The 23,336-nt window shown below is 42.6% G+C and overlaps 1 protein-coding gene across 1 annotated transcript in view; it reads left to right on the top strand.

The window, feature by feature from the left end:
* Positions 1-23,336, top strand: part of Cntnap5 (contactin associated protein like 5) — a 930,940-nt gene that overhangs the window by 496,619 nt on the left and 410,985 nt on the right. Inside the window, exon 11 of the mRNA XM_004626336.2 lies at positions 18,876-18,982. Coding sequence (XP_004626393.1) covers positions 18,876-18,982 — 107 coding nt within the window. The remainder of the gene's footprint in view (positions 1-18,875; positions 18,983-23,336) is intronic.

Below are 23,336 nucleotides of genomic sequence, written 5' to 3'. Positions count from 1 at the left end.
GTCATGACTGATGAAGTGAATTTTTAATTTCTACTGGTCTGGACCAGCCCAACACCTAGTTACTGGTGATGCCTGAGAGCTCGGAAAGTGGCTGTTATGACTGATGAAATGAATTTTTAATTTCATTTAATCTTGCTAAATATAGTTTGCTTTTCTGCTTGCTTTTGTTTTTGTTTTTAGATAGGATATTCAGCCCAGGCCTGCCTTGAATTCATGGCTGTCCTCCTCCCTCAGCTTCCAAAGCACCAGGATTTCAGGCCTGTGGTGCCACGCCCAGCTAAATGTAGACTTAAATTGGTGTTAAAAACAAACTTCCCATGACTATCCTTCCTCAAATTTTAGTTATAATTCAGAGCTCTGTAATATTTTGCAACTCCGTGAAGTTCACCTGAAACAACAAAACATATTGACCAGTCTGTAGAAAATATTGAGCCTCTAAAAATTATAACTTTCTAAGGAAATTTGTGACCTGGGTTTTGTAGAGTCACTCATCATTCTTTTTGTGAAAGTTGTTTGTAGAGACTGTAATCTTGGTGGTTGTTTATGGCTCCAGGAAGCTGGATAGAGTGAGGTCCAGGAACTTCCAGGTTGAAGGCCCACTTAGGTGCATTCATTTCAAAGTAAGAACCACCTCGGGGGTTGTGCACAGCCAGAAGTGGCTTCACCTGAATCTTCGTCTCGGCACCCATGGCCTCCCAGGAATGCACACGCCACATACAGATGGTGCCCAGCGCGGGCTGTCCTACGTCAGCCGTGGGCTAAGGAGTCCTAATGTTAGGTATCAGCCATACTGGAGCATAGCTGCATATGTGGGAATGCTTTAAAAGCCTTTGGAAATTTCTTGCAAGTGAAGATTTTTGGACCTTCACAATTCTGATTAAGTCCTTCTGGCACGGAGACTTGGAATCTGCATTGTATCTAACACCCCAGGATATCAGCAGATTGGTCTTTTAAAAATAACTTGTGAGCAGATTAAACAGACATTTCTTTATTGAGTTTATCGTAATGTGGTTTCATTCAAGTTTATCCTATACAGTGGGGTGCTAGACTCCTGTTCTGCCCAATGGTAATCGTATTCCTTGGGAAATATGTTTTGTTCAAATAAGTTTGAGAAATACTTTGGTTAAAGCATTAAGTGGGTTTCTTTTCTCAGAATATCTCTGCATGCACGAATGTGTGTGTGTGCGCATGTGTGCGTGTGCGCATGTGCATGTGTCTGTGTGTACAAGCTCAAATGAGGGAACTCGATGAAGCTCATTTATAATGCCACAAATACATGACTACAAAGCCATTTGGTGACATTACTCCTCAATATAACATGCTTTTGGTAATCAGACAAAAAGTCAAATAATAAATGATATGTATTAATAAATTAATAAATAATAAATACAATAATCAATAAATTAATAAATCAAATTAAGCAACAGGGCCCTTTGGGATGCTCACTGCTGGCACTAAGCACCAACTCAGAAGCAGGCAGTAGTGCAGGCAAGAGGCATGCAGCGGTAACACACAAAGCACTCCGGTCACAAGTGCACATTGGCCTTCAGCATTCCCTCTTCCCTACAGAACAAGCAGCTCTCCTGGAGGGCCACTTCTTGGGCCCGTTTTTCTTTCTGGCTTAGAGTGTGTGTGCTTTTGGGGCTCTTGGACCCCCAGTTTGCCTCTTGCCTTTTTAATTTCTGGGACCTTGAGTGAGTTGCTGGACTTGTGAGCCTCTTTCCTGGAGATAGCGATACTTGTCTTAGCAGGTTGTTGCATTGATTTGTTGAGATAGTTATTGTGCTATCTCTGTGCTAAGTCTACCACACTGAGTCCAAACACGAGAGCACGGTAGAAACACTTACTGTATTCTACACATGTAAGCATTTGCATGGAGTGAGCAAGGAAAGGGAGGGGAGAGAACCTATCCTCTTTCTACTGCACAGCTTCTAGGGATACCAACCAGAGTTCAAGCTTTATATCAAGCTTGCTGGTGGGAGTTGTGGTGCCAGTCAGTACCCACAATCTAGTCAGTGTCTGGGCTCAGCGGGAAAGAGGAGCAAGGAATGAGAAAGACTGCACTCACATCTGCCTCAGAAGTAGAAGAAAAGAAAAATTCCAAGTTTTCCAGAGTTCCTGCAGAGCAAAGATTAAAAAGAACAAATGGAAGGTGACTGGCGTCATCTAAGAGCTGACAGTCATATGGCACTCAATTCCAAATAAATAAAACTCCAAGTAATGAATAAGGGCTAAACCTGAGGATGTGGATGATTAATGTTCGTTTTTGGAGCACGATATATACACTGTGCTGAAAATGATATAGGAGACCTTTACAAGAAACAATGACAATGATGGCAAGGCTTGTGGCTCCCAGTGTTAAATGGGAACTGCTTCCGAATCCTCTGGCTTCATCTGTGGAGGATCTCCAGGGTTGGCCACACACCATGCCATATTGCCCTCTGGGAGTTTGCTATTCTTGCATAACTCTTCACTATGATCGGCATGGACTATTTATCCATGCAGACAAAATGGCTTATTTCAGAGATTTGCAAGCTTGAGATTACAGTGAAAGGCTCTTTTCTTACTATGGACTCAACAGGCTGTAGAACTCAGCAGCTGCCAACCCCGTCTGCTCTGGAGGAGGAGACTGGGACACAGGAGTGAGGGAGCAAGGAAAAGCAAGGGCCAGAGCAGGCTGGGTTCCAGTCTACAGGCTCAGTGGTTTCTTGGGTCCAGCTGCATCCTGTTCTGCTGTGAGACTTATTCAGCCCTTGCTTGAATTCTGTATGCCTGTGTCACTTTCTATCCCCAAAATAGTTCATTTCTAATGAATGTTCTCACACAGGAGGGTTATTGGACCCCAGTTTTCACATATATAAATGAAATGCTAAAGAACTTAAATCAAAATGGGAAAGTACCCAGTGAGGGAAGGGTCTGGTGCTGTCCCATTTGTGTGCTCATAGTTGCCATGTGTGAGGGGTAGATTCTGGTTCCCATGGAACTCAAAGCCAATGCTGAGGAAAGACAGGAAGTCTCAGGGCTGCTGGAGCCATTCTCTGGCTGTGGTGAGACCCATTAGTCATGGCTCAAGGCCGTCAGGAGCATGGCTGGGTGGCACTTTGCCACTCTGTGGCTTAGTCTCTGCCCTCACTTCTACAGCTCCAATGAAGACCTGTGTATAGGCAAAGTGGGGGTGGCTCCTGCTTCGCCTCAGAAAGCTGGGTTTGCTGCTCAGGTGAACAGGATGAAAGAAACTCCAGGGAGCAGGATGTAGCATGGCCACACTTAGCAGCCCTTCTGGGTACGAACAGGGAATCCAGATAGGTTGAGCACCTCTATGACTAGGAATGTGCAGGCCAAATTCTGGTCTTTCTCCATGAACTAGAAAAGAAGTCACAGAAGAAAAGAAAAAAAACCCAAGCCCACATTAATATCACAAGATGTTAAGGGCCAGCCAGATAGTTCAGTGGACTAAGGCACCTGCTTGGGCAGAGCACAAAGCCCTGGGTTTGAGCCCCAGCATGCTGTGCCAGCCCCACCCCCAGGGCACTGAGATGTCAAATGAGACGGGGTATGGTGGTGCTCATCTATAATCCCAGCACTTGGGAGGCTGAAAACAGGAGAATCACTACGAGTCTAATCTATGTAGTGAGACCCTGTGGACCCTTGGAGACCCTGTACCAAATACATAAAAAAGAAAAACAAGATACTTATAAGTATAAATGACAACAATGAATTCACCTTTATGTCTTATAACGTATTTAACTCTCACAATTATTTGATATTGATTTTTGTCTAGATTCTACAAATGAGTCACCTCATAAATGAGAAAACTGGAGTTCAGAAAAGTATAAATGATTTCAAATAATGGCCTGCTAGAAAGTGAGAATATCAGGATTTGAACTAGGGCCTCTGTCTTCTGAGGCCCAGGTTGTTTTCTGAACTTGTCTCCTCTGTGAAGAAGGCTGAGCTTCTCTCAGCTGGGACCGAGAGCACAGTCCCTGGCTGGCAGCACGCACTCCTCCACCTGGGGCAAGGCCCTGAACTTCTGGGTCTCTAACACCAGCTCCGTGCTCCTCGTGCCCCGTGACCTTACAGGAAAAGATACAGAACCCTGGGTTCTGTAATATTCTAGGGTTGAGTGGGCATCCTGGCTGTTCTCTCCATCTGCGGCTTCTCCAGACCATGCAATTACCACACCTTGGAGGCTGGCCTGGGCAGCACGGATCTTCCCTGAGGGTGGGGGGACTCTAGATGATTCTAGATAAAAGAATCTGGAACAAGATTGAAGAGCCCAAGTGCAACCTATGCCTTCTCTGCTTCTATTGTGTCAGTAGACTTTAATTTTATTTTAATGCAGCAAAATCCTCTTATTCTATCAAATAAAAGTTTAAGTCTATCTGTAATAGATAAGGACAATATTTGAAGGTTATGTTAAATATTCCTACACTCAGTCTTGAAACTAGTAAAGTACTGTGACCCCAAGGGATGTGACAGAGAGAATTTCACAAAGGACATGCATACATTCATCTCAGCGTAAATATTAGTTTCTGGATATATTGAATTGTTCAATGTGGAGAAAAATGTTTATTTATATAAATAAGTAGGTGGCCAGTGATAAGAGTTTTGGATACTTCACCTTCTCGTAGCAGATACTTTTCAATTAGATGAATTCAGAAGTTGGCAAAAGTAAACCTAATTGCTTGACTTGGTTTCAGATGTCAAGAACCGAGTGCCTTCCTTACAAATGGAAACACTAGATCCAGTATGGTCAGCACTAGCGCTGCCTGTCATAGCCTGTCACTTCGATTTCATGTTCACGTCTTGGCTTGCTCTTGTTGTGTTATCATGCTGCAGAAAGAGCACACGGGAGGCGGTTGGGCGTGGCCAAGGCTGGAGAGCCAAGTGAGGCGGAGAGCTCCAGAAAAGCCCCAGGATTCACTTTTTTCTTCCTTCTTTTCCCTCTAAGATTTCATCTGGAACTCAGAATGAACACGTTGCCAGTGTTGTTTCTAAAATGTGATACCTAACACATTTAGCATCTGTGCCATTTTAATGTAAAATTATTGAAAAAATAGAAATATTTCCAAAATAAGACTAAACCCAAAACAAGAAAAACCAAGGGAAGAAATAAAGCCTTATTACTTGAAAATACCTTGAGCTGTCTCTCCAGAATGGCTGGCAGTTGGAGTATATTATATATCTATGCTCTTTGCCATGTGGTCTAGGAACCAACAGCTTTGGTACATAACTTACTCTTCATGCAAGCTCACAGCTTTGGGAGTTCCCCTTACCTGTCTTATCAAGATCTTTATAACAAAAATAGAGTTGGCGAGATAGCTCAACCGACTAAGCACCTGCTTAGGCAAATGCAGGAATGGGAGCTTTATCCAGGGCCCCACATACCTCAGTGGCCCCATCCCTGAGCATGCTGAGCTGTTCTCCGAGACCAGGAGTGGTGGTCCATGTCAATTATCCCAGCACTGGGGAGGCTGAAAACAGGAGGATGACTAGGAGTCTGACCTGTGTAGTGAGATCCTATACCAAAGTACATTAAAAAAAAAAAAAATCCTTTTACTTTAACAAAAGTTTGAGAAGCGCTGAATCAAACTGTAGAATTGTATAGTGGGATCTGAGTAATGTTCTAAAATATGAGAATCAAAATGTCTTAGTGCTCTGAGTGGATGTACCTTCTGTGGATTTCTTCGTTGGTCCAGTATTCCAACTGAAATGCCCATTCTATGGTTCTAAACAAAATTGTCGTTTTGCAAGGATGCAAAGTCCTTTACCTGACATGAGAGAAAATAACTGAACTAGATATTTCTCATAAGAAACCTGAAGTGAGGTGTATTTCCATCCTAATATAGTACTTCCAGACCATTAAGAAAAATGGGTTTATTAGAAGAACTGAATTGTCTCCTTTTTAGACGAGAATCCCTACCTTGGCTAACGGGCAGATCTTTGTTAATGTTTCTGTGCATATTGTTTTATTTTTTGAGAGTAAAGGGGATCTTTTTCTCTGGAAAGGTAGCAAAGATTTATACCTCAGATTACTTCTATTCACAATATTGGGATATTGAAAACTATGACACTGATAAATTCTTATATCTCAAGTTTCTCTCCTTTCAGGGGTGGTCTTTAAAGAGTCCCCAGTACAGCTCTGCTATGAACTTGGTCTTGCAGCCAGTGGAGGGAGGGTTCTCCCTCCTTGTGGCAGGGGTGACAATGCAGGAAGCAGCGCAGTGCATCAGCAGCAGAGTAGGGGAACCTGAGGCTGCAGCACAAGGTTCCAGGAGAACAAGGTTCCTGGATCCCAAGGTTCCTGCCCGTACCCAGCACTGTTGCAGGGACCCTGTGTGTGCAGCTGTGACCCTAGTGGCTTCCCCATGGTCTGGGGAGCTGCCCCTCAGTCACCCACAACTGATTCCCCACTGTGAACCAGACCTTGGAAAATTTAGGCAACTGACTTCTGACACTTTTCTTTTTATTCACTTTAATTCCTTAATGTCTGCATCTGCTGTAATTACAACAAATTTCAATTATAATGAAGATCAGACTGTAGGGGTAAAATGGGATTATGGTAATTGTTAGTATGGAGAGGCATAGAAATAGGTTTCAAAAGCTTTCAAAGCAGCTCTCTGACCAAAACAAGATCAATACAGTTGGCTGCTAATTAAAGTGAACAGACAAAGGAACGCAACCTAGCTGATTTTTAATGTATGAGCTTCATTAAGCAGCTTACATTAGTCAGCTTGCATTTTGAGGACTACTGGAATGTTTTGTTCTTTTGTCTCTAAGGAAAGGCATATAGAATTGAAGCTGACCTTCAAGTGTATGAAGAAGGGAAGAGAATTCTTAAAAGGGGAAGCAGAGAGCAGATACCTTCAGATTCAGCTGTAGAGAAGCTTGTGAATGTGTGAACTCTGGGGACTTGGGCTCCCACTAGGTATCCTGTTCATTCCAGATAGACAAGTGGGAAACTCACCCGGACAGAAAATGTATGTCCAAATGTTTTACTATAAATACACTGACAGCATTTTGAGTCTGATCTAACCTGTAAGGACATTCTCGAAGCATGTTCAAGTAGAGGATTTTGGGGGTGGGCAGACTTGTATTTTCACAGGATGTGTCACTGGTCACAGAACAGGTGCTCAGCTACAGGGTTAAGTGCTATGCTCTTTTGTAGACAGAGGTCCTTTGTCTTGTAGGCTTTTAAAATTTACATCGATCACTAGACGAATGGTGATCATTAGGGACGTGTACCAAATGGTCTTCATTCACAGGAGCAGAGGCCTTGCCTGTGCCCTTTCATCGCTGGCATGCTGTGCAGCAGACAGAGTGGGTCTGCGCACCTATACCACTCTAACTGGGGGTGTTAGAGCCTCAGCAGCTTTATTCCTAAAAGGCGCCTCCACTGTACACCTTGTGCTTCCCGTTTGCGGTGAGTCAGGCAGTGTCCTCAGGATTGGCTGGTAGCCCTTGCAGGGGCGCAGGGCTGCTGCCAGAGCACTTCAGCGCCCATCGTTCCAGGCACCCTCCCCTCCTTGCTCCCCTATGCTTTTCTGTTGTCCAGCTGACCTCATGGCCAGGTTGGGCTCTCTCTTTTTAGAAACCATTTGCTACTCAGAATGAATTTCTCTCTGCTGTTGTGTAATGCAATAAATTGCATATGCACTAAGAAGCAAGTCACATGTGCTGGGATGCCATTTCAGTCAATAGCACATTGCGTATTTGATGGTCCTGTAAGATTACATAAACAGCTCACCTGGAGCTTGCTTAATTTGTGCTGATGTGTTCTGTGAGGTTTGCACAACACATTCACACAAAGAAGCATTTTCCTTAATTGTCACCGGTGTTATCCATCATTACACGGGCATGCTTCTTCCCAGTCTCACTGTGAAAGCCACAAGTGACCCAAAATATACCAATATGTAAGTGTAGCTTCTGTTCCCCCCAGTCAATGCTACTAACGGATTACACACTCATTGTCTTTCTCTTGGTTTTCTCTGTATAACAACATGAGCACATCTACAACTACACATTTTACTCTGCAGTTGTTTTTTGTGTTTTTGATGTCTTTACATCTGAATCATCCCTTGCTTTTTTTATTTTTATTTTTTTTTTGTATTTTTAAGGAAGGGTCTACAGAGTCTCACTTCTAGATCAGACTCGTAGTGATTCTCCTGTTTACAGCCTCCATAAGCTGGGATTACAGGTGTGCGCCACCACGCCCCGTCTCAATCGCTGTCTCAGCGCTCCCCAGGAGTGGAGCCAGCACAGCAGGCCCCAGGATTGAACCCCCAGCCTCTGAGCCTGCTTGCAGGTGCTTTAATCCGCTGAGCTATTTGGCTGGCCCTCCTTGTTTTCAATTGTTTCATAGCCTTCTGTGATGGGGTATAGCACTTACCTCTCTGTTCTCAAGACATTAATAATTTTACAGATATTTTCGTACATGTGAGAAAATACTTCTGGGACATTATTCTAAGAGGTGGAATTCTAGGTTGCAGCAGGAATGTAATTGGTAATTTGGAAGTGCTACTGGTCGGGGTGAGCCTTGCGCATTGCAGGAACAGAAAAGAGGGTCGCGTGGGAACGCTGGGCTAAGCTGCATGAGGAAACGATATAACACAAGAAGTAATCATCAGAAAGCATGAGGAAAATGCGTACCAAAAGTCCTAAGAAGTAACCTTTCTGCTATGACATTTAAACACTGAGAGAAATGAAATTCAAATTTGTCTACATTTGAGAAATAGATTCACCTAAATTTTACTCTGGGGAGTCAGGGGATTTCACAGCTGAATTTGACTAAAAAAGTAGACCGATCATCTGATAGTTTTCACCAGAAGTATTCATTAGAGCGATAGGCACAGAGACCTGTGGCTGCGGCAAAGCAGTCAGGGTGGGCTCTGCAGAGGGAACTGGCGCATGAGGTGGGGCGTGCTGGCACTGTGCAGACCCCAAGAGGAGGGCAAGGGCTCCCCAGAGGCAGCCTGGAGGAGAGCTCAGGGTGCGAGTCACGCCCTGCGGAGGTCACGGGGGTGGGTGCGCTGGAGCCCACGGGTGGGGGGTTTTGTACACCAGGCAGATTGCTGGAAGGGTTTGCTTCAGGTTGTTAAGCAATAATATTAAATAACATAAAAGTATAAAATTAAAATCCTACTGCTTTATGTTTCCTTTTCTCCATCAGTTTATAGAATATTTTCTGTCTATATCTCTAGAAGGTTATAGCAATCAAGTCCAAGCAATCTTTGAGATTTTTTTAATACTGCTTATTGTTACTGAACTGTGCCATTCAAATATGTTAAATACATATGAAATAGATCGGATTTACCTTATGAATGTTTAAATTTGCTTCATTAACAAATACAATGCCACACACATTGACAGAAGTCAAAATCCAGAAAATTAACTTTTAACTTTGGCAAACTTTATTCTATTTTAAGAAGATTTTGGAATCCATGTCAGTTGTTTCACTTATTGGACATATAAATTTACAAGGATTATATGCAAATAATCCAAATTATTTTTACAAAAATCATAAACCAAAAAGGTATTAAAAATATTCTCTAAGCGACATGCATGCCAATCTTTCTATGTGGGAAAATACCCACAACATGCAATTTAAGAATCTCCTGGTGGCAGTGGACATTTCTAGAAGGACAGAAGAATCAGATCTTCTCGGCTGGATGTTGGCCACCAAAAATAAAATTAAAAACCTAGTAGATGCATATTAGGCTCCTTGACTGATGGCAAACCGTTTAACATATTCCTAAGCAAGATTCCTCTCAGATTAACAGCTGACAATGTGTTTTAAACTTATGATCTATAATAAATAAACATGCTGTGTTTTTTAAAACAATACTGATTTCTTTTGAGAATGATTCAATTTGTATCACAAGGAAGCCTTTGGCTCAGGCCAGGCTTGGGTCATTCTGCTCTTTAGTCCCATGTTCCTTCTTCCTCACCCCCAAATATCAGTACCATAGTTTACATTATTTTAAATTTGGATAATGGATTGAGAAATCTCTAATATAAACAATTCCATGTCCAAGAAAGACACTAATTACTAAATGAGGGGGATCTGCGTGTGGTCCTTGGGAGTGACTACGGTGCAGTCACGTGCTTTGTGGGATCAACAGTGGGCCAGAAGGCCGCTGACAAAAGACGAAAGGTGGAGGCTGAACACATTTTAATTTTCTTAATGTAGATGGAAGAATGATGACAGTTTTGTGTGTTTGAAAATTTATTTACTTATTTATTTTTGTATTTTAGGACAGGGTCTACAGGGTCTCACTGTGTAGATCAGATTTGCAGTGATCCTCCTGTTTATAGCTTTCCAAGTGCTGGGATTACAGGCATGTGCCACCACCCCCAGTCTCAATCGCCATCTCAGGGTGGGGCTGGTGCAGCAGGTCCAGGGATCGAACCCTGGCCCCTGCATCTGCCTAAGCAAGCACTTTAATCCACTGAGCTATTTGGCCGGTCTGTTTGTAAATATAAATAAGTCTTATTTATTTTAAACAATAAGATTTTGAATTGGCTTAATGGCTTTGTCTGGTTTTCCCTTGGGAATGCATAAATGATCCTATCAAAAGCAAGCAGAGACTAACTTTTTAAAAATATTGGTATTAAGGACAAGGAAGGCACTATATTAATTTAGATAAACTAAAAACCCATGAAAACTGCCTCATTCCCTGAAAGAAATAAAATACAGCAACAGGGCAGGGAAATGCTGGGGCTACCTTTCTGATACCTCCAAGTTTTAAACATTCACCAATTATTAATGAAGAGGGAGTGAAAATAAAATAAAACTTACTTTCATATTGTTGAGTATTTATAGAAATAACTACATTTCATGCTAATTACACAGTGAGTGTATATTTTGTTATACAGTGTATCTTGTTAGTGATTCTTAATCCATTTGCCACACTGCTAAAGTCCTTTTTTGTACCAAAATGTACCTTTAGAAATGCAAACGGAAAGCTCCACATTGATTAAGTTTGCTCAAATCAGTGGGGGAACTCTGTAAAGGCTCATACTCTTCAGGTTGTCAGAGGAGGAACTGATCACTGACATAGAATCAGAGCTAGCTTTATTTTTTTATTTTATTTTTTTGGCAGAACCAGGGATTGAACTCTGGTCCTTGCATTTGCCAGGGAAGCACTCAGAGCTAGCTTTAAAAGGAACATTTGGCACTGAGGTCGGGAGGACTGGGAGCAGATCCAGTGCTTAAACATGTGGACGTCTGTTACTTGTAGTTGAACTCCAATTTCTGGCCCTGTCACATCCTACTGGGACAAGCTGTTTACATTTGTCTTGTCTCTTCTTGAAGTATAAGATAGAGAAAATAATGCTGTTAGAACCACAAATCTGGTGTGATTGTAAGCATATATCAAAGTTTCATTTCAAGTTTACTGGTAACAAAAACCTTTTGAGAAAGCCAAAGTCCAATGATTTCAAGAGGGATACTTCTAGGAAACCATATTTAAGAAAGAATGTTTGGTTAAGAATGGTGACAATGGACAGGCGAGGCATCTCTGGCTATCTGATTCAATATAACAAGACTAGATAGCTGAGTGAGTTTAATCTGCTAGAATATTAGTTATGTCATCAATGTATTAAAAATCACATGCAAACTTTGTTAGGAATTCTAGGTATTTCCCCAAGGGAGGTCTAAGTTGCTCTGGGCTAACGTGTTTTGCTTCTGACAGTAATCTAAGCACCTCCATGCAGAAGTTGTTAGACCCCAACGATGCAGCTCAATGGGCACAAGTAATTGGAAGGAACCACATCATTCATTTGAACCCCAGAAAAGTCCGAGAGAAGAGCCAGTTCGTGGCATCCATTGTGCAACTCTATGCACATACTCCAGTTGCTTCCCACGTCCTAACTGCTCCTCACCTGGGCTGCGCTGAAGGTTTTCTCTTCAGGTGTTATCACTTCCTTACTACCAAGAAAAGAAAATCATAAATGAATAGCAACAGTAGTGAAGTTTTCTCCTGTCACCTCTTTCCCATTCAGCTCTTGCTGTGCTGTTTAGAGCTGGCCAGGCCCTGCACAGGTGAGCTCAGATCGCCTACATAGCAGAGGCTACTTAGACCAAGGTAGCTGACAGAGCCCAGCGAAGAGGTGATGGCCCCAGCGGGCTGGAGCTCCCAGCAGTGCTCCTCGCTTCATTCCACTGACAACTCTCCATTGAGTGCCTCCCCTCTTAACTACTTCGGTCAGGTCCATGAATGATTTAGGCAATACTTCTCAGTTATAAGAAAATAACTGACTATTACAGTTTATGGCTAGATGTTCCCTTTAAGCCTCATACAATTATACATGAAACCTTTGGAATAGGGATGGATTATGGGAATTCATAGCTGACACACTGTTAGGTAAGATCTGGTCTCCAGAAGTGGGTCACTGGGCGCTTGCACAGGAAGGACCTGTCTCACTCCCATACCCCTCCCTTGCCTCTCTCTGCTTTCTGTCTGTCATGCCATCAACAGCTCTCCTCCACCAGGAACTTCTGTGAGCTGACCTGCCTTGGAGTCAGCTGTCTATGCTCCGAAGCTGTGAGCCAAAATAAGCCCTGCTCCTTTTAGTTGCTGGTGTTGGATATCATATCCTAGCAATGAGGAAAGTGACTAAGAGATGAACTCAGATTAGTTATGAAGAAAACCAGGTTTTCTTGACTCACGATTTGAAAACTGATAGTGCACATACCTCGGAGTCAGCTCCTCCTTAGTGCGGGCCCCTCTGCTGCCGACTCCTCCTTAGTGCGGGCCCCTCTCTGCTGCCTCACCCAGCGAGGGACATAGATAGCCATGGCATGACAACCTGTGGGGACCAGGAAGTCTGCAGCCTGACTAAGATCCAGGCCAGGTCTGCTTGTGAGAACTCAAGGGGCTGCCTGGGAACCACCTTTGAGAACATGACCCCAACAAACTGAAGTCCTCCTTCTGGGCCTCACCAGGAGATGCCACCAGGTCCCATTCGTGCCACTCTAGGGACAGAGCCTCCACTTACAAAATGCCCTCAAAGGATACCCAAATCATATCCAAATCATAGCAGGAAATCCAACAGGTAACAATCAGTGCCCTTAAGGAGGTTGAGTTCTTCTGTAAGGGGACAAATGACAAATTATGAGCATAATACATATTCAGAAGTTAGTATGTTAGAAGACAAGTGCTGGGGTTGGTGATTTAGCTCAATAGCACAAGGGCCTGCCTGGCAAATTCAAGGTCATAAATTACATTCTGGGCACAAAAAAAAAGACAAATACTAAGAGCTAGATTGAAGAAATGGGGTAAGAACAGGGGTGTTGTGGAATGGGCTGCAATTTTAAGTAGCACAATCTTGAGGCTTCCGTAAAGGCATCATCTGAACAGAGAGAAGAGGGAGGTGGGGAATGAACCATCTGCACATGTGGGAAAAGCCGTCAGGGAGGAGCAAAGAGCAGGATGAAATCCCTGACCACGGAACGTCTCTTGTAGGTTCTCAGCAACAAGGGAAAGGTCCTTGCGGTAAGAGCAGATGTAAACAGTGGAAAAAAAAAAAAAAAAAAGCAAGGGTGAGTTCAGAGAGTACAGGTCTATCTGAGCTAGTCATTTTAAGGTTGTTGCTTTCAAAAGTTTTGTTGCTACATATTTGTACTGCTTAATGTTTACATTCAATATGGGAATTCGCATGTGTATGTAACGCATTTTAATTTTTTTTTCTATTGCCTTCTCTCATCTCTTATCACCTTTCCTTTTGCATAAGTTGACTGCCTTTGCCCTGAATAAATCAGAGAGCTGTTGCAGATATGCTAAATGGCCCTCTCCTCAACTGTGAGAACACTACCTCTTACTTTTGAGTAAGGGCTATAGAAAGGGCCCAAGGGTGGAAGCTGGAGGACGAGGTAGCTGATAACTTCAGCTGTTCAGCATAGAGATGTTGGTGGCTCCCTGCAGACATGAGGGTCAGATTCAGGACAGGTTCTGAAGGGGCAGCCCACAGTGCTGCTCATTTCTCTATGTGGGCTGTGAGCAGAGAGGAAGACCTTCCAGGTATGGACTTTGGGAAGGAAGGTGCTGGTACCAACTTTGAATTTTTAGTGTATTTAGTACAGGGTCTACAGAGTCTCACTACGCAGATCAGACTCATAGTGATCCTCCTGTTTTCAGTGTCAGAGGACCCCAGGGGCAGGGCCGCCATAGCAGGCCCGGGATCGAACCCTGGTCCCTGCATCTGCCTAAGCTGTTGCTTCAATTCGCTGAGCTGGCTGGCTGGCCCTTTGTTATCATCCTGAATGTGGAGCTGGTTGCAGCCACAGCCAGCCACGAGGTGGAAAAGTCAATTTTGAAAGCACAGATGTAGGACACACAAGTGATCTGTGCATCAGGCAGTGGAAATACGAGGTTGGAATTCAAGTGGAAGGACTGAAATCCAAACGTACACTTGGAGGTTACCTGTGTGTGGTCACGAAATTTGCTTTATTACTTTTAGTGGTCTGATTTTTATTTAAGTGAATATATCTCTCCAATGAACCTTTCCGAATTAAAAAAAAGAACAGAATGTATTTCTGTGAACTAACTTGAACTCACCGCTTTCATAACACTGTTTCCAAGCCTCACCCACTCCAGCTGGAATTTCTGCTCAGTGCTGGTTAAAGAAAAGTACAGAAGAGTACCCCAGTCCTTCTTCGGGAAGATGTGGTGTCTTTTGGTTCTTAATTTTGGAAAAGTAGTATGCTGTGCGTCAAAGGGCTTCTGAGTGTGCTGGCAGCTAGGCTCTGACTTCAATTCTCAGAAATGCCTGCTTACAGTTTTCCGAGTAGGTCAATCTGTAACAATCTCTTACTGTGGCGTATTGTCCTCGCTTGAGTATCTGCATGTGTCTTCCCAATTCTATGACCTGGATTGTCTTTAGTGCCCCCAAATGATTCTTTTCCTTTTAGAAATGGTTTAAATTGGAAGGAAAATTGTAAATATGAATATAAGAGTAATTTCTGTGCTTGGGGCATCATTATTTTTTCTCTTTCCAGTTCTACCTTTTCTCTGCCTTTTCTTTCAACCTTTCTCAGCATCTCCCTGAAGACCGCACACACTGCTCTTACACAGAGGCAGAAGAGCTGGCACTGTATCTGCCGTGTTCCCCAAGTCTTCGCTGAACAGCTCCCTCTGTAGGCTTCTTGGGGTTCTTGGGGTGACTGAAGGAAACCGTCAGTGTTCGTGGATGACCCTGGGCACCAAAGAAACCACTTGTACACAGAACCAGTGGCATCTGCAACATCATTAGGACTGCAGAGGCTGGGTGCTCAGAGTGGACACTGCCAGGCAATTGGAACTAAGGGCCTTAGCGTTGAGATGGCAACTGTCCCCGTGTAGTGCTGTCTCTTCCTTTAGGAGCTTTGCACCTTTGCCTCCACGGGCTCATGTTGGAAGTGCACAGTTCATGCCACATAGAGATAAAAAAGAAATGAAAAATAGTTACAGTGAGCTGAGGAAAGTACCTGCAAACTGTCCTTGTAAAGCTGCCCTGTTGAAGTGAGCAGATTGTGCTTCTGCATCTTTTATTTTGAACATCTCCTGTACAGATGAGTTGTTCCCAATTGCGGTGTGCCTCGCACCAAGAGGAACTGAGCTCCCGGCAGTCCTACCAGCACTCATTTCTTTCCCATTCTAGGAATATCAGATTCTCCCTACCCACAGACTGCTTTTCCCTTCCAGAAATACAGCATTGGTTCTTTCAGTGACCATAAACAAATGAAATTCTAGGCTGGATTTCCAGTGGTGACTTGTGTTTATTGACTCTGCAATAGCAGGTCTGCCTGGGGCTTATTAAAGGTGTGCTCACGCTGCCTGGCGTTTCTGATGGCTGACTGCTAGGCCCTTCCTCCTGGCTCTCCCAGAGACAAAGCAATCTTGAGTTTTGAGGTGTTTTATTATGTACAGTATAAGAAAAAAGTAAGCTTTCATTTTTTCTCTAATAATAAGACGCTGTCTTACAGAAAGTTAGGGTTATGTTAGTTCAGTGTGGCAAAAGCACAACATTAGCCAGGCCAAGTGAAATGAGGATTTTTCTGGAAAAGTCTTGGTCTATTTCATAGAACCCATTAAAGTTGAAAATAGCCAGTCCTCCGGAGATGGAGGGATGCAACCAGCTCTCACGCACCACAGCAAGCAGACGTACAAGTGTGGCCCGCACTCTGTTTCACCTTTGTCCCTGGAGCTGCAGCTCAGCAGTTTTGCTCCTGCCTCTTTGAGAACAAATGCTCTTCTCATGACTGAAGCCATGGCCACTGAAAATATCTGAATTTTTTATTTTCTAATATCAACCAACAAAGAGACACTAACCTGGATTTTCCTGGAGCCAGAAATTGAAGAATTACAGCATAACATCTTTCTTCTTTTGTGTAGCTTTCTATTCTTAAGGCAATAGACTTTCTGTAGCCAGAGATGATAGTGGCAGTTCTTTTCTAGTTGTGGAATCCTTGTGTGTGTTTGGAGAGATAGGGTGAGGTGAAAGGTAGTGTGGAAAGGTGGCACAAGAACCGGCAGCCTTAGCCAAAAAGAAATAAGGTAAAGAGCTGCTAAGCAGTGCACCGAATAAAGGCACTGCTGGGACGCAAATGAATTGGGTGCAGGTGGGAGTTCGGAAGGACGCCAGCTCCATAAGATTTCACAGGACACGTCCAGAGGGAGGACGCCTTAGCGAACTTCATTGATGAGCACAATGGTGGTCCACCTCGGAGCTTCTGCTGCAGCTCAGAGTTAGCAGAGGAAGCACTCCAGGCTTCCAGCACTCAAGGCTTCACCAGTGACTAGCCTGCTTCTTTTTCTTTCCACTGAGATCCAGAGGGGAGCTGGTGGAAAACACAAAGAGCTGGGGGCAATCTAACAGCCACTGCTGAATACCTATTGTCTTGTTTTTTGGCTTTGTGTTTGAAATTGTATATCATTTCTATTTATCATTTTTCTATTCTTTTTAAAATAGTAATTAAAGCAAAGAGCTGTGGGATTTGGACAAAAGAGAAGACCACTTTTTCTTCCCTTACTTGTCTGGTTGGTTTAGGTGAGCACATCCCGCAGTTCTTGGGTCTCTTTTTCTATCCTGCGCTTCTTGAGGCCACAGTTGGCACCATGAAGCATCAACAGGGCTTCCTCGCAATGCCAACCCTCTCAGCACAATTGCACGTTTGCTGTGCTAAGCAGAAAATTTCCGATAAGTCTGAACATATGCAGGAATATTACTGTCTGGGATTTGAAGCAATCATTGCTCAAGGGTCTCCTACCCATAGAGGACATTTAGAGTAAATCACTGTAGCTCTGCCGGCCTCAGACTCACAGAGGCGCCTCCGTGAGCCTGTCATTGTGTTTCTCCACGTTTATACCTTCATTATTTGCACTCTCCACCTATTTACCTTGTGAGTTGTTTTCTCCCCTTTGCATTCTCAAACTCCATGTAAAGACTGCTTTCTCACAGTTCAGGTTATCATGGCTTTTACCTTCATTTTATTCATTATGGTTGTCGAGTGTTTGCTAGGTGACCTAATAGGAAAAATACTGTCGGGATGCTAACACGGGGGCAAGAGAGGCTGAGCTGGGTTGGAGCTGATGTGCTTGTCTGTAGGGTCGGATTCCTATACAAGACGTGACCATTCCTTGCATTTCCAGTAACCCGAGCCATGTCTTGTGTATTTCTATCTCACCATTTTGGACATGGATTTGGTCCTTGTTTTCTACTTTGTAATTGTGCTTATATTTTCACGTTTAGTCTTAGTCCAATCTCTTACCATGATGCACATGTACATTATATGTACCAGTTTCATCATATCATAGTTCATTCTTTGTGTAATACTAAGTTTCCTATGTAATATATATATATATATATATATATATATATATATATATATATATTATATTTTGGTGGAACCAGGGATTGAACTCAGGCCCTTGAGCTTACCAGGCAAGCGCTTATTCTACTGAGCCATCTCCCAGGCCCTGTAATATTTTAATGTTGGGCATTTATCAGTAACTAGCACATATAGTTTTCATATTTTGAACAACATTGTTAAGATAACACCACCTAAGAGTGATTGCCAGCTCAAATTATACAAATGTTTAAGCAAGTTTTAATATATGTGTTGGAAATATTTTGTGGAATAGCCATACTGTAAGGGCTACCTTTTAAGGCTGGCATTGGCACTGGGTTTTTTTTTTTTTTTTTCTTCTTCTTCTTCTTCTTTTTTGTTTTTTTTTCTTTTGGTACTGAAGCCAGGGTCTTATGCATGTGAAGCAAGATTTCTATCGCCTTAATGGCCCCTGTCATGTCTTATCCTATGATTTTGTCTCCTTCAATTGTCTGAACTAGCCTGGAAGTTGGGGTCCTCCTTAGCCCCTTGTGTAGCAAGGATTATAGGCTTGTACCACCCCCTCCAGTGGCGCTTTAACAAATGGAAGAGCACTCCTTCCTGTAGAGAGCCACCACCATCTTTTCAAATTTCAGGTTGTGTGGTTAATTGGCTTCTTCCTCATTTCTCAGAAAGAAGCATATAAAAAGTAACTTTGTCATCTGCTTACCCCCTTTCTTTAAATATTCAAAAAAATTCAAAAGCATGCAGTGTTGATCTTTATATATTTCTATAGGCTATGGGTTCTGACCACTTCTTTTTAACATGCGCTTTCACAGTGTCTCCACGCTTAGCTCGGGTGCCTGCTTAGGCTTTGTGACCTCCAGATTTGGTGGTCTCAGGGGGACTCACCTCTTGTGAGTGAAGCATAGTATCCTTTGCGTTTTGTGTAAGTCTGACTTAAAGATGGAAGCATAGCAAAATCAATTTCTAGAATTAGTTTATACAGTTGCCTTTTTCTTCATTTCAACTGACTTGGCTTATTTTTCTTTGCCCTCTCTTTGATTAGGTGTTTGCCAAACTACTGTGAACATGGAGGACGCTGCTCTCAGTCCTGGATGACCTTCTCCTGCAACTGCAGTGACACAGGTTACGCCGGTGCCACCTGTCACAACTGTGAGTGGACTTGTGGTTACCACAGTGGGCTGGGCAGAGATCCAAGAATGCCAGTACCAATCTAAAGATACATTCATCGTAGGATGAGGGCACCTTTTATTCATTAATTCAGGGCGTGGCTTTTGAAGGGATGTGATATTCTAAGTACTGCGGTAGGCAGATAGGACACATGAACAAACCATGTTCCTATGGGGTTTATGCTGAGCTGTGAGACAGACAGGAGATGAGGTAGCACCGGTGCATTTGCATACATGCTGGGTCAGAAAAAAATGATGCTATGGATACATAAGGGACAGCCATGAAGTTGATTACTTTGTGTCGTTGGGTTAAGTTAAAATTCTGTAGTACATAGTACCTCAGTGGTCTAAGGGACACGTAGCTGTGACACAGCTTTGCCACACACCCATCACACAAAGGTGGGACATCTACCTTTTACTTTCGATGACAGCGGTTCCGTCCTTTGTACTCTTGCCATGTCAGGGAAAAGAAAACTCAGGGAAGTGTGTGCTAACTTTCAAGAGCTTCTCCCTAACAGTGGCAGCATTACTTCTGCCCAATCCCGTTGCCCAGATAAGTCGTAAGGGTGCACACAGAGGACACACCATGCAGCCTTACCACGGGACAGAGGGAGCCGAGCCCAAGCATGGTGGTAAATTCTGCTGGCTACCTGTTTAGATGTGAGGCTTGGGCTGATCGTGCAGTAGACATGTGGCAGGAATCGAAAAGAAAGGACACCAAAAGCAAATGAGTGAGTGGAGGAAGAAAAGAGAAGCATCTTCTGTAGACAGTTTTGATGTGCAGGGCGGGCTCTGATCTGAAGAACCATGAGACAGTAGCGGCAGGCTTGAACATATGAAAACAAGGAATGAATAACACTGAAAGAACTCGCGAGCTGATGCTCATGGTTCAGCAGTGAAATTGGGTCTGCTGGAGAAAGGCACATGGAAAGTACAGGAAGGTTGCTGCGTGAGAAGTGTATACCAGCTTCACTGACACACCGTGAGTGTAACTGAGAAGTGCACATCCGAGAGCATTGCCTGTAGTCGCAGGAGATTTCATCAATAGCAGGCTTAGAAAGAGGAGGATGTGGACCAGGATTTTCCAGAAAGGTATAAAATCAAGCCAAGACTAAAAGCAGTTCTGAGGCCCACAGTAGCACTGACATGCCAGCTGATCTGCCAAGGGTTTCTCAGCTCCCTGGTGCTGGCTGGCACTCGGGAATGCCGCAGGGGAGCGGGGCAGGCTGGCTGAGTGGGAATCAAGCTCTGACCAAGGATGAAAAATGTTGGTGTTCTTTCTCTGAAGACCTCTCAGGCACTCGTGACCTCTGCTGTGCCTTGGAATTTAGCATCTGTCAATGATGCTTTAATCAAATCAGAGAAGACATATTCCATAGGATGAGAATGTTGTTCTTGGTGTTGCCTGGGGGAACAAAAAAATGTCTAGCTCAATAATACAATATTTTATTTAATTTTTTTCAATTTAAATTTTGGAATAATGAAGACAAAACTGGAGAGAGAGAGAGAGAGAGAGAGAGAGAGAGAGAGAGAGAGAGAGAGAGAGAGAGAGAGAGAAAGAGAGGACTTGATTCTTATTTACTATACTTGAATAGGTACTTTTTTCTCTGGATAAGATTCATTTTTTCTTCAAATGTTGCAAGAGAAAAACTCATAAATTCTCATATGCTGACCTAAGGGTGAAAATATATCTGAAATTCCTAACGAATGCTAGTCTATGTATTTTAAATCTGTTTCCAGATATATCCTTTCCAAATAGCCAAGAATAATGTACTTGCACAGAAATATGAAAGTCTATAGAAAAGACTGTTTAGATTATATCAGTGTCTTTGTAAGAAGCCTGGAAGTAGGGAACGGATCATCGGGCTAGTGTTACAGCAGAAAGACCCTGATGAAGACTTAAGCGAAAGCAGCCTAAATGTCAAGCCAATGACATGGCACAATTCTCCTGTGATGTTCAAACCTTTTTCTGCTCACTTTCTCCAAAAGTAAGTTAGTGATTTTTTTTAGCGGTCCATCTTCACAGATGCTGTTCTTCTTAAATATACGCCATCCATCAGGCTAAAAATAGGAGATTTCTGTTAAAAGAAGTGTGATTTTGAAAATCAATGGAAGTGAGGTGCTGATTTTTAAAGGAACATTGTCAAGGTTGGTGGACAGGAAACTCAACATATAAAGCCTTTAAAATGTCATTCTTTCTTTTATTTAACACCTTCTCATTCCCCTTTCTGTGAAATTGCTTAGTTCTTTCACTGTAGCTGAAAGACGGTGAAAGTCTGTCTTCCATTCTGGGCACCAGGCCAGGACAAATAGGACGCGCTTGGTGTTTGGCAAGCACACCTAAGACACTGGTGTCATTCAAGAAGCTCTCTTCCCTTAACTAATCTCCCTCTGCCATTTGGATGAGGACTATTGTTTTGAGTCACTCTGTAAACTCACTGATTCAGTGGAGACTTTCATGCCTTCAACAGGTGTATGCCCAACGCGTGAGCCCTCAGAGGTGGGAGTTGTGGAATTGTTGCTAAGAAGAGAAGCAAAAGACCTTGCGATCTTGCTGTGGTAGCGATGGCAACATTCTTGATGTTTAAGGGCATGATTCATTGAAGCAGCCTTTGATATTCAGAACATAAATGCTGACACTTTGTATAATAACATATTTATGATAATATTAAAAATGCTACCAAGTGAGGTGGCACATGCCTGTAATCTCAGCACTTGGGAAGCTGAGGCAGGAGGAGAGCTGTGAGTTCAAGGTTAGCCTGAAATACAGGCAACATTGAAAAAAAATTAAGCAACATCTTGTTCAAAAACATAGTAAAAACAGTTATTTCTTGAATGTTTTCCTAATTTTAAAATTTCAGGATTTCCCCCCTGTAATTGGTTGTTTCTCTCAAAACAGGTTAATAGATGATTTCAGACATCAAGGGTGAACTTCTCTTAGCTAGACTTGATGTATGAAACAGTCTGGCTCAGGTCCAGGGCTCCAGTGAATTTGCTAAGGAATGGTGAAGTAGGAATCTCCAGATTCCTTAGACACAGTGAGCTGTTGTTGGACATCTAGAGAGTATCCCTCCATCAAGATTTTACTTCTCTTTATCTGATGAAACAAGTAAAGCTTGTATATGAAGGACAGAACATTTCAAACCATGTGTTGTTCAAAGCTGTCTCATTATGAAGGAAACTATGAGTAGGGGGGCAATGTCCATCCAATTTATGACAACTTAAGCCCAACATTTGTGAAGTGTGATTGGATAGTATTGCATTAGGTACAAGTTGTTAAGGTTGGGAATCTTGAGTTTAAATTTTGTGTTATTGTCCAAATAAGTAACTAAGGGTATATAATTTTTATATTTTAGATCCAACTTTGGCTCTCAGCTTACATTTGACACCAAGAGTTCAATAGAAATAGACATGACGGTTATTGGTTTTGTGTATGCATTTATAAGGTTGTGTAATTGAACCCCAACTTCTCCTAGGGCATAACTTGGGCATTGTATATCATTTCTTTCTCATTAGGAATCTCAACGAATATTGCAGAGTAAGTTTTCATTGTGGAATCTTTGTAGATAGAAGATAGACAGACAGATAATTAGATAATAGATAGATGATAGATAAATAGACAGACAGACGGATGGATGAATATTATTACAGCTCAGGAGAACATGATGGCTAGTACTGCTATTCCCATTTTACAGATGAGGACCTTGAGGTCCAGCAAGGTCACAGAGCTTTCCCAATGATACCTAGTTTGTAAATGCTGGAACTATGACTTGAGCTAAGGAAATCTGGATACAGATGAGACATATGAAGCTTCACATCTTATTTCTTCTCTTAAAAAGTAAGACACTTGCAATCTTCTGAACTTGGTGACGTCCTTCATAAACATAAGACGGTAGAACCCTGTACAATTGAAATGCAGTTCTAAAAGACTAAGAGGAGAAACTTTCTGTTCTCCAAACACCAAAGTGTACAGAGGGAAGTAGAATGAGATGTGACCTGAAGGATGGCTGAGATGGGAAGAGAGACAGGGAAGGGATGCACATTCAAAGAAGGGGACTGTCCAGGAAAATGGTATGGAGGCAGAAATAGATCCATTATTTATGGACAATAAAGATGTTATCTGGCTCAAGAAAGGAAAATTCATAATTCTATTCAATTCATCCCTGAAGCCTAAATAGTACTCTGGTAAAGCAGGAGAAAAGTTGAATCCACTTTTCATTAATTTTTTTCTCTTACTATGTTAATTTGTATAAATATGACTTTAATAATGATGTAATACTTATTTTTTTTTCAGTTTGGAAGCAGATACTTTATTAACTGACCAAATCATAAAAACA

This window comes from Octodon degus, unplaced genomic scaffold, assembly GCF_000260255.1.
Source record: "Octodon degus isolate 3935 unplaced genomic scaffold, OctDeg1.0 scaffold00014, whole genome shotgun sequence".
Lineage (NCBI taxonomy): Eukaryota > Metazoa > Chordata > Mammalia > Rodentia > Octodontidae > Octodon > Octodon degus.
The sequence above is the reverse complement of the archived record's forward strand: the minus strand, read 5'-3'. Positions and strand labels throughout refer to the sequence as shown.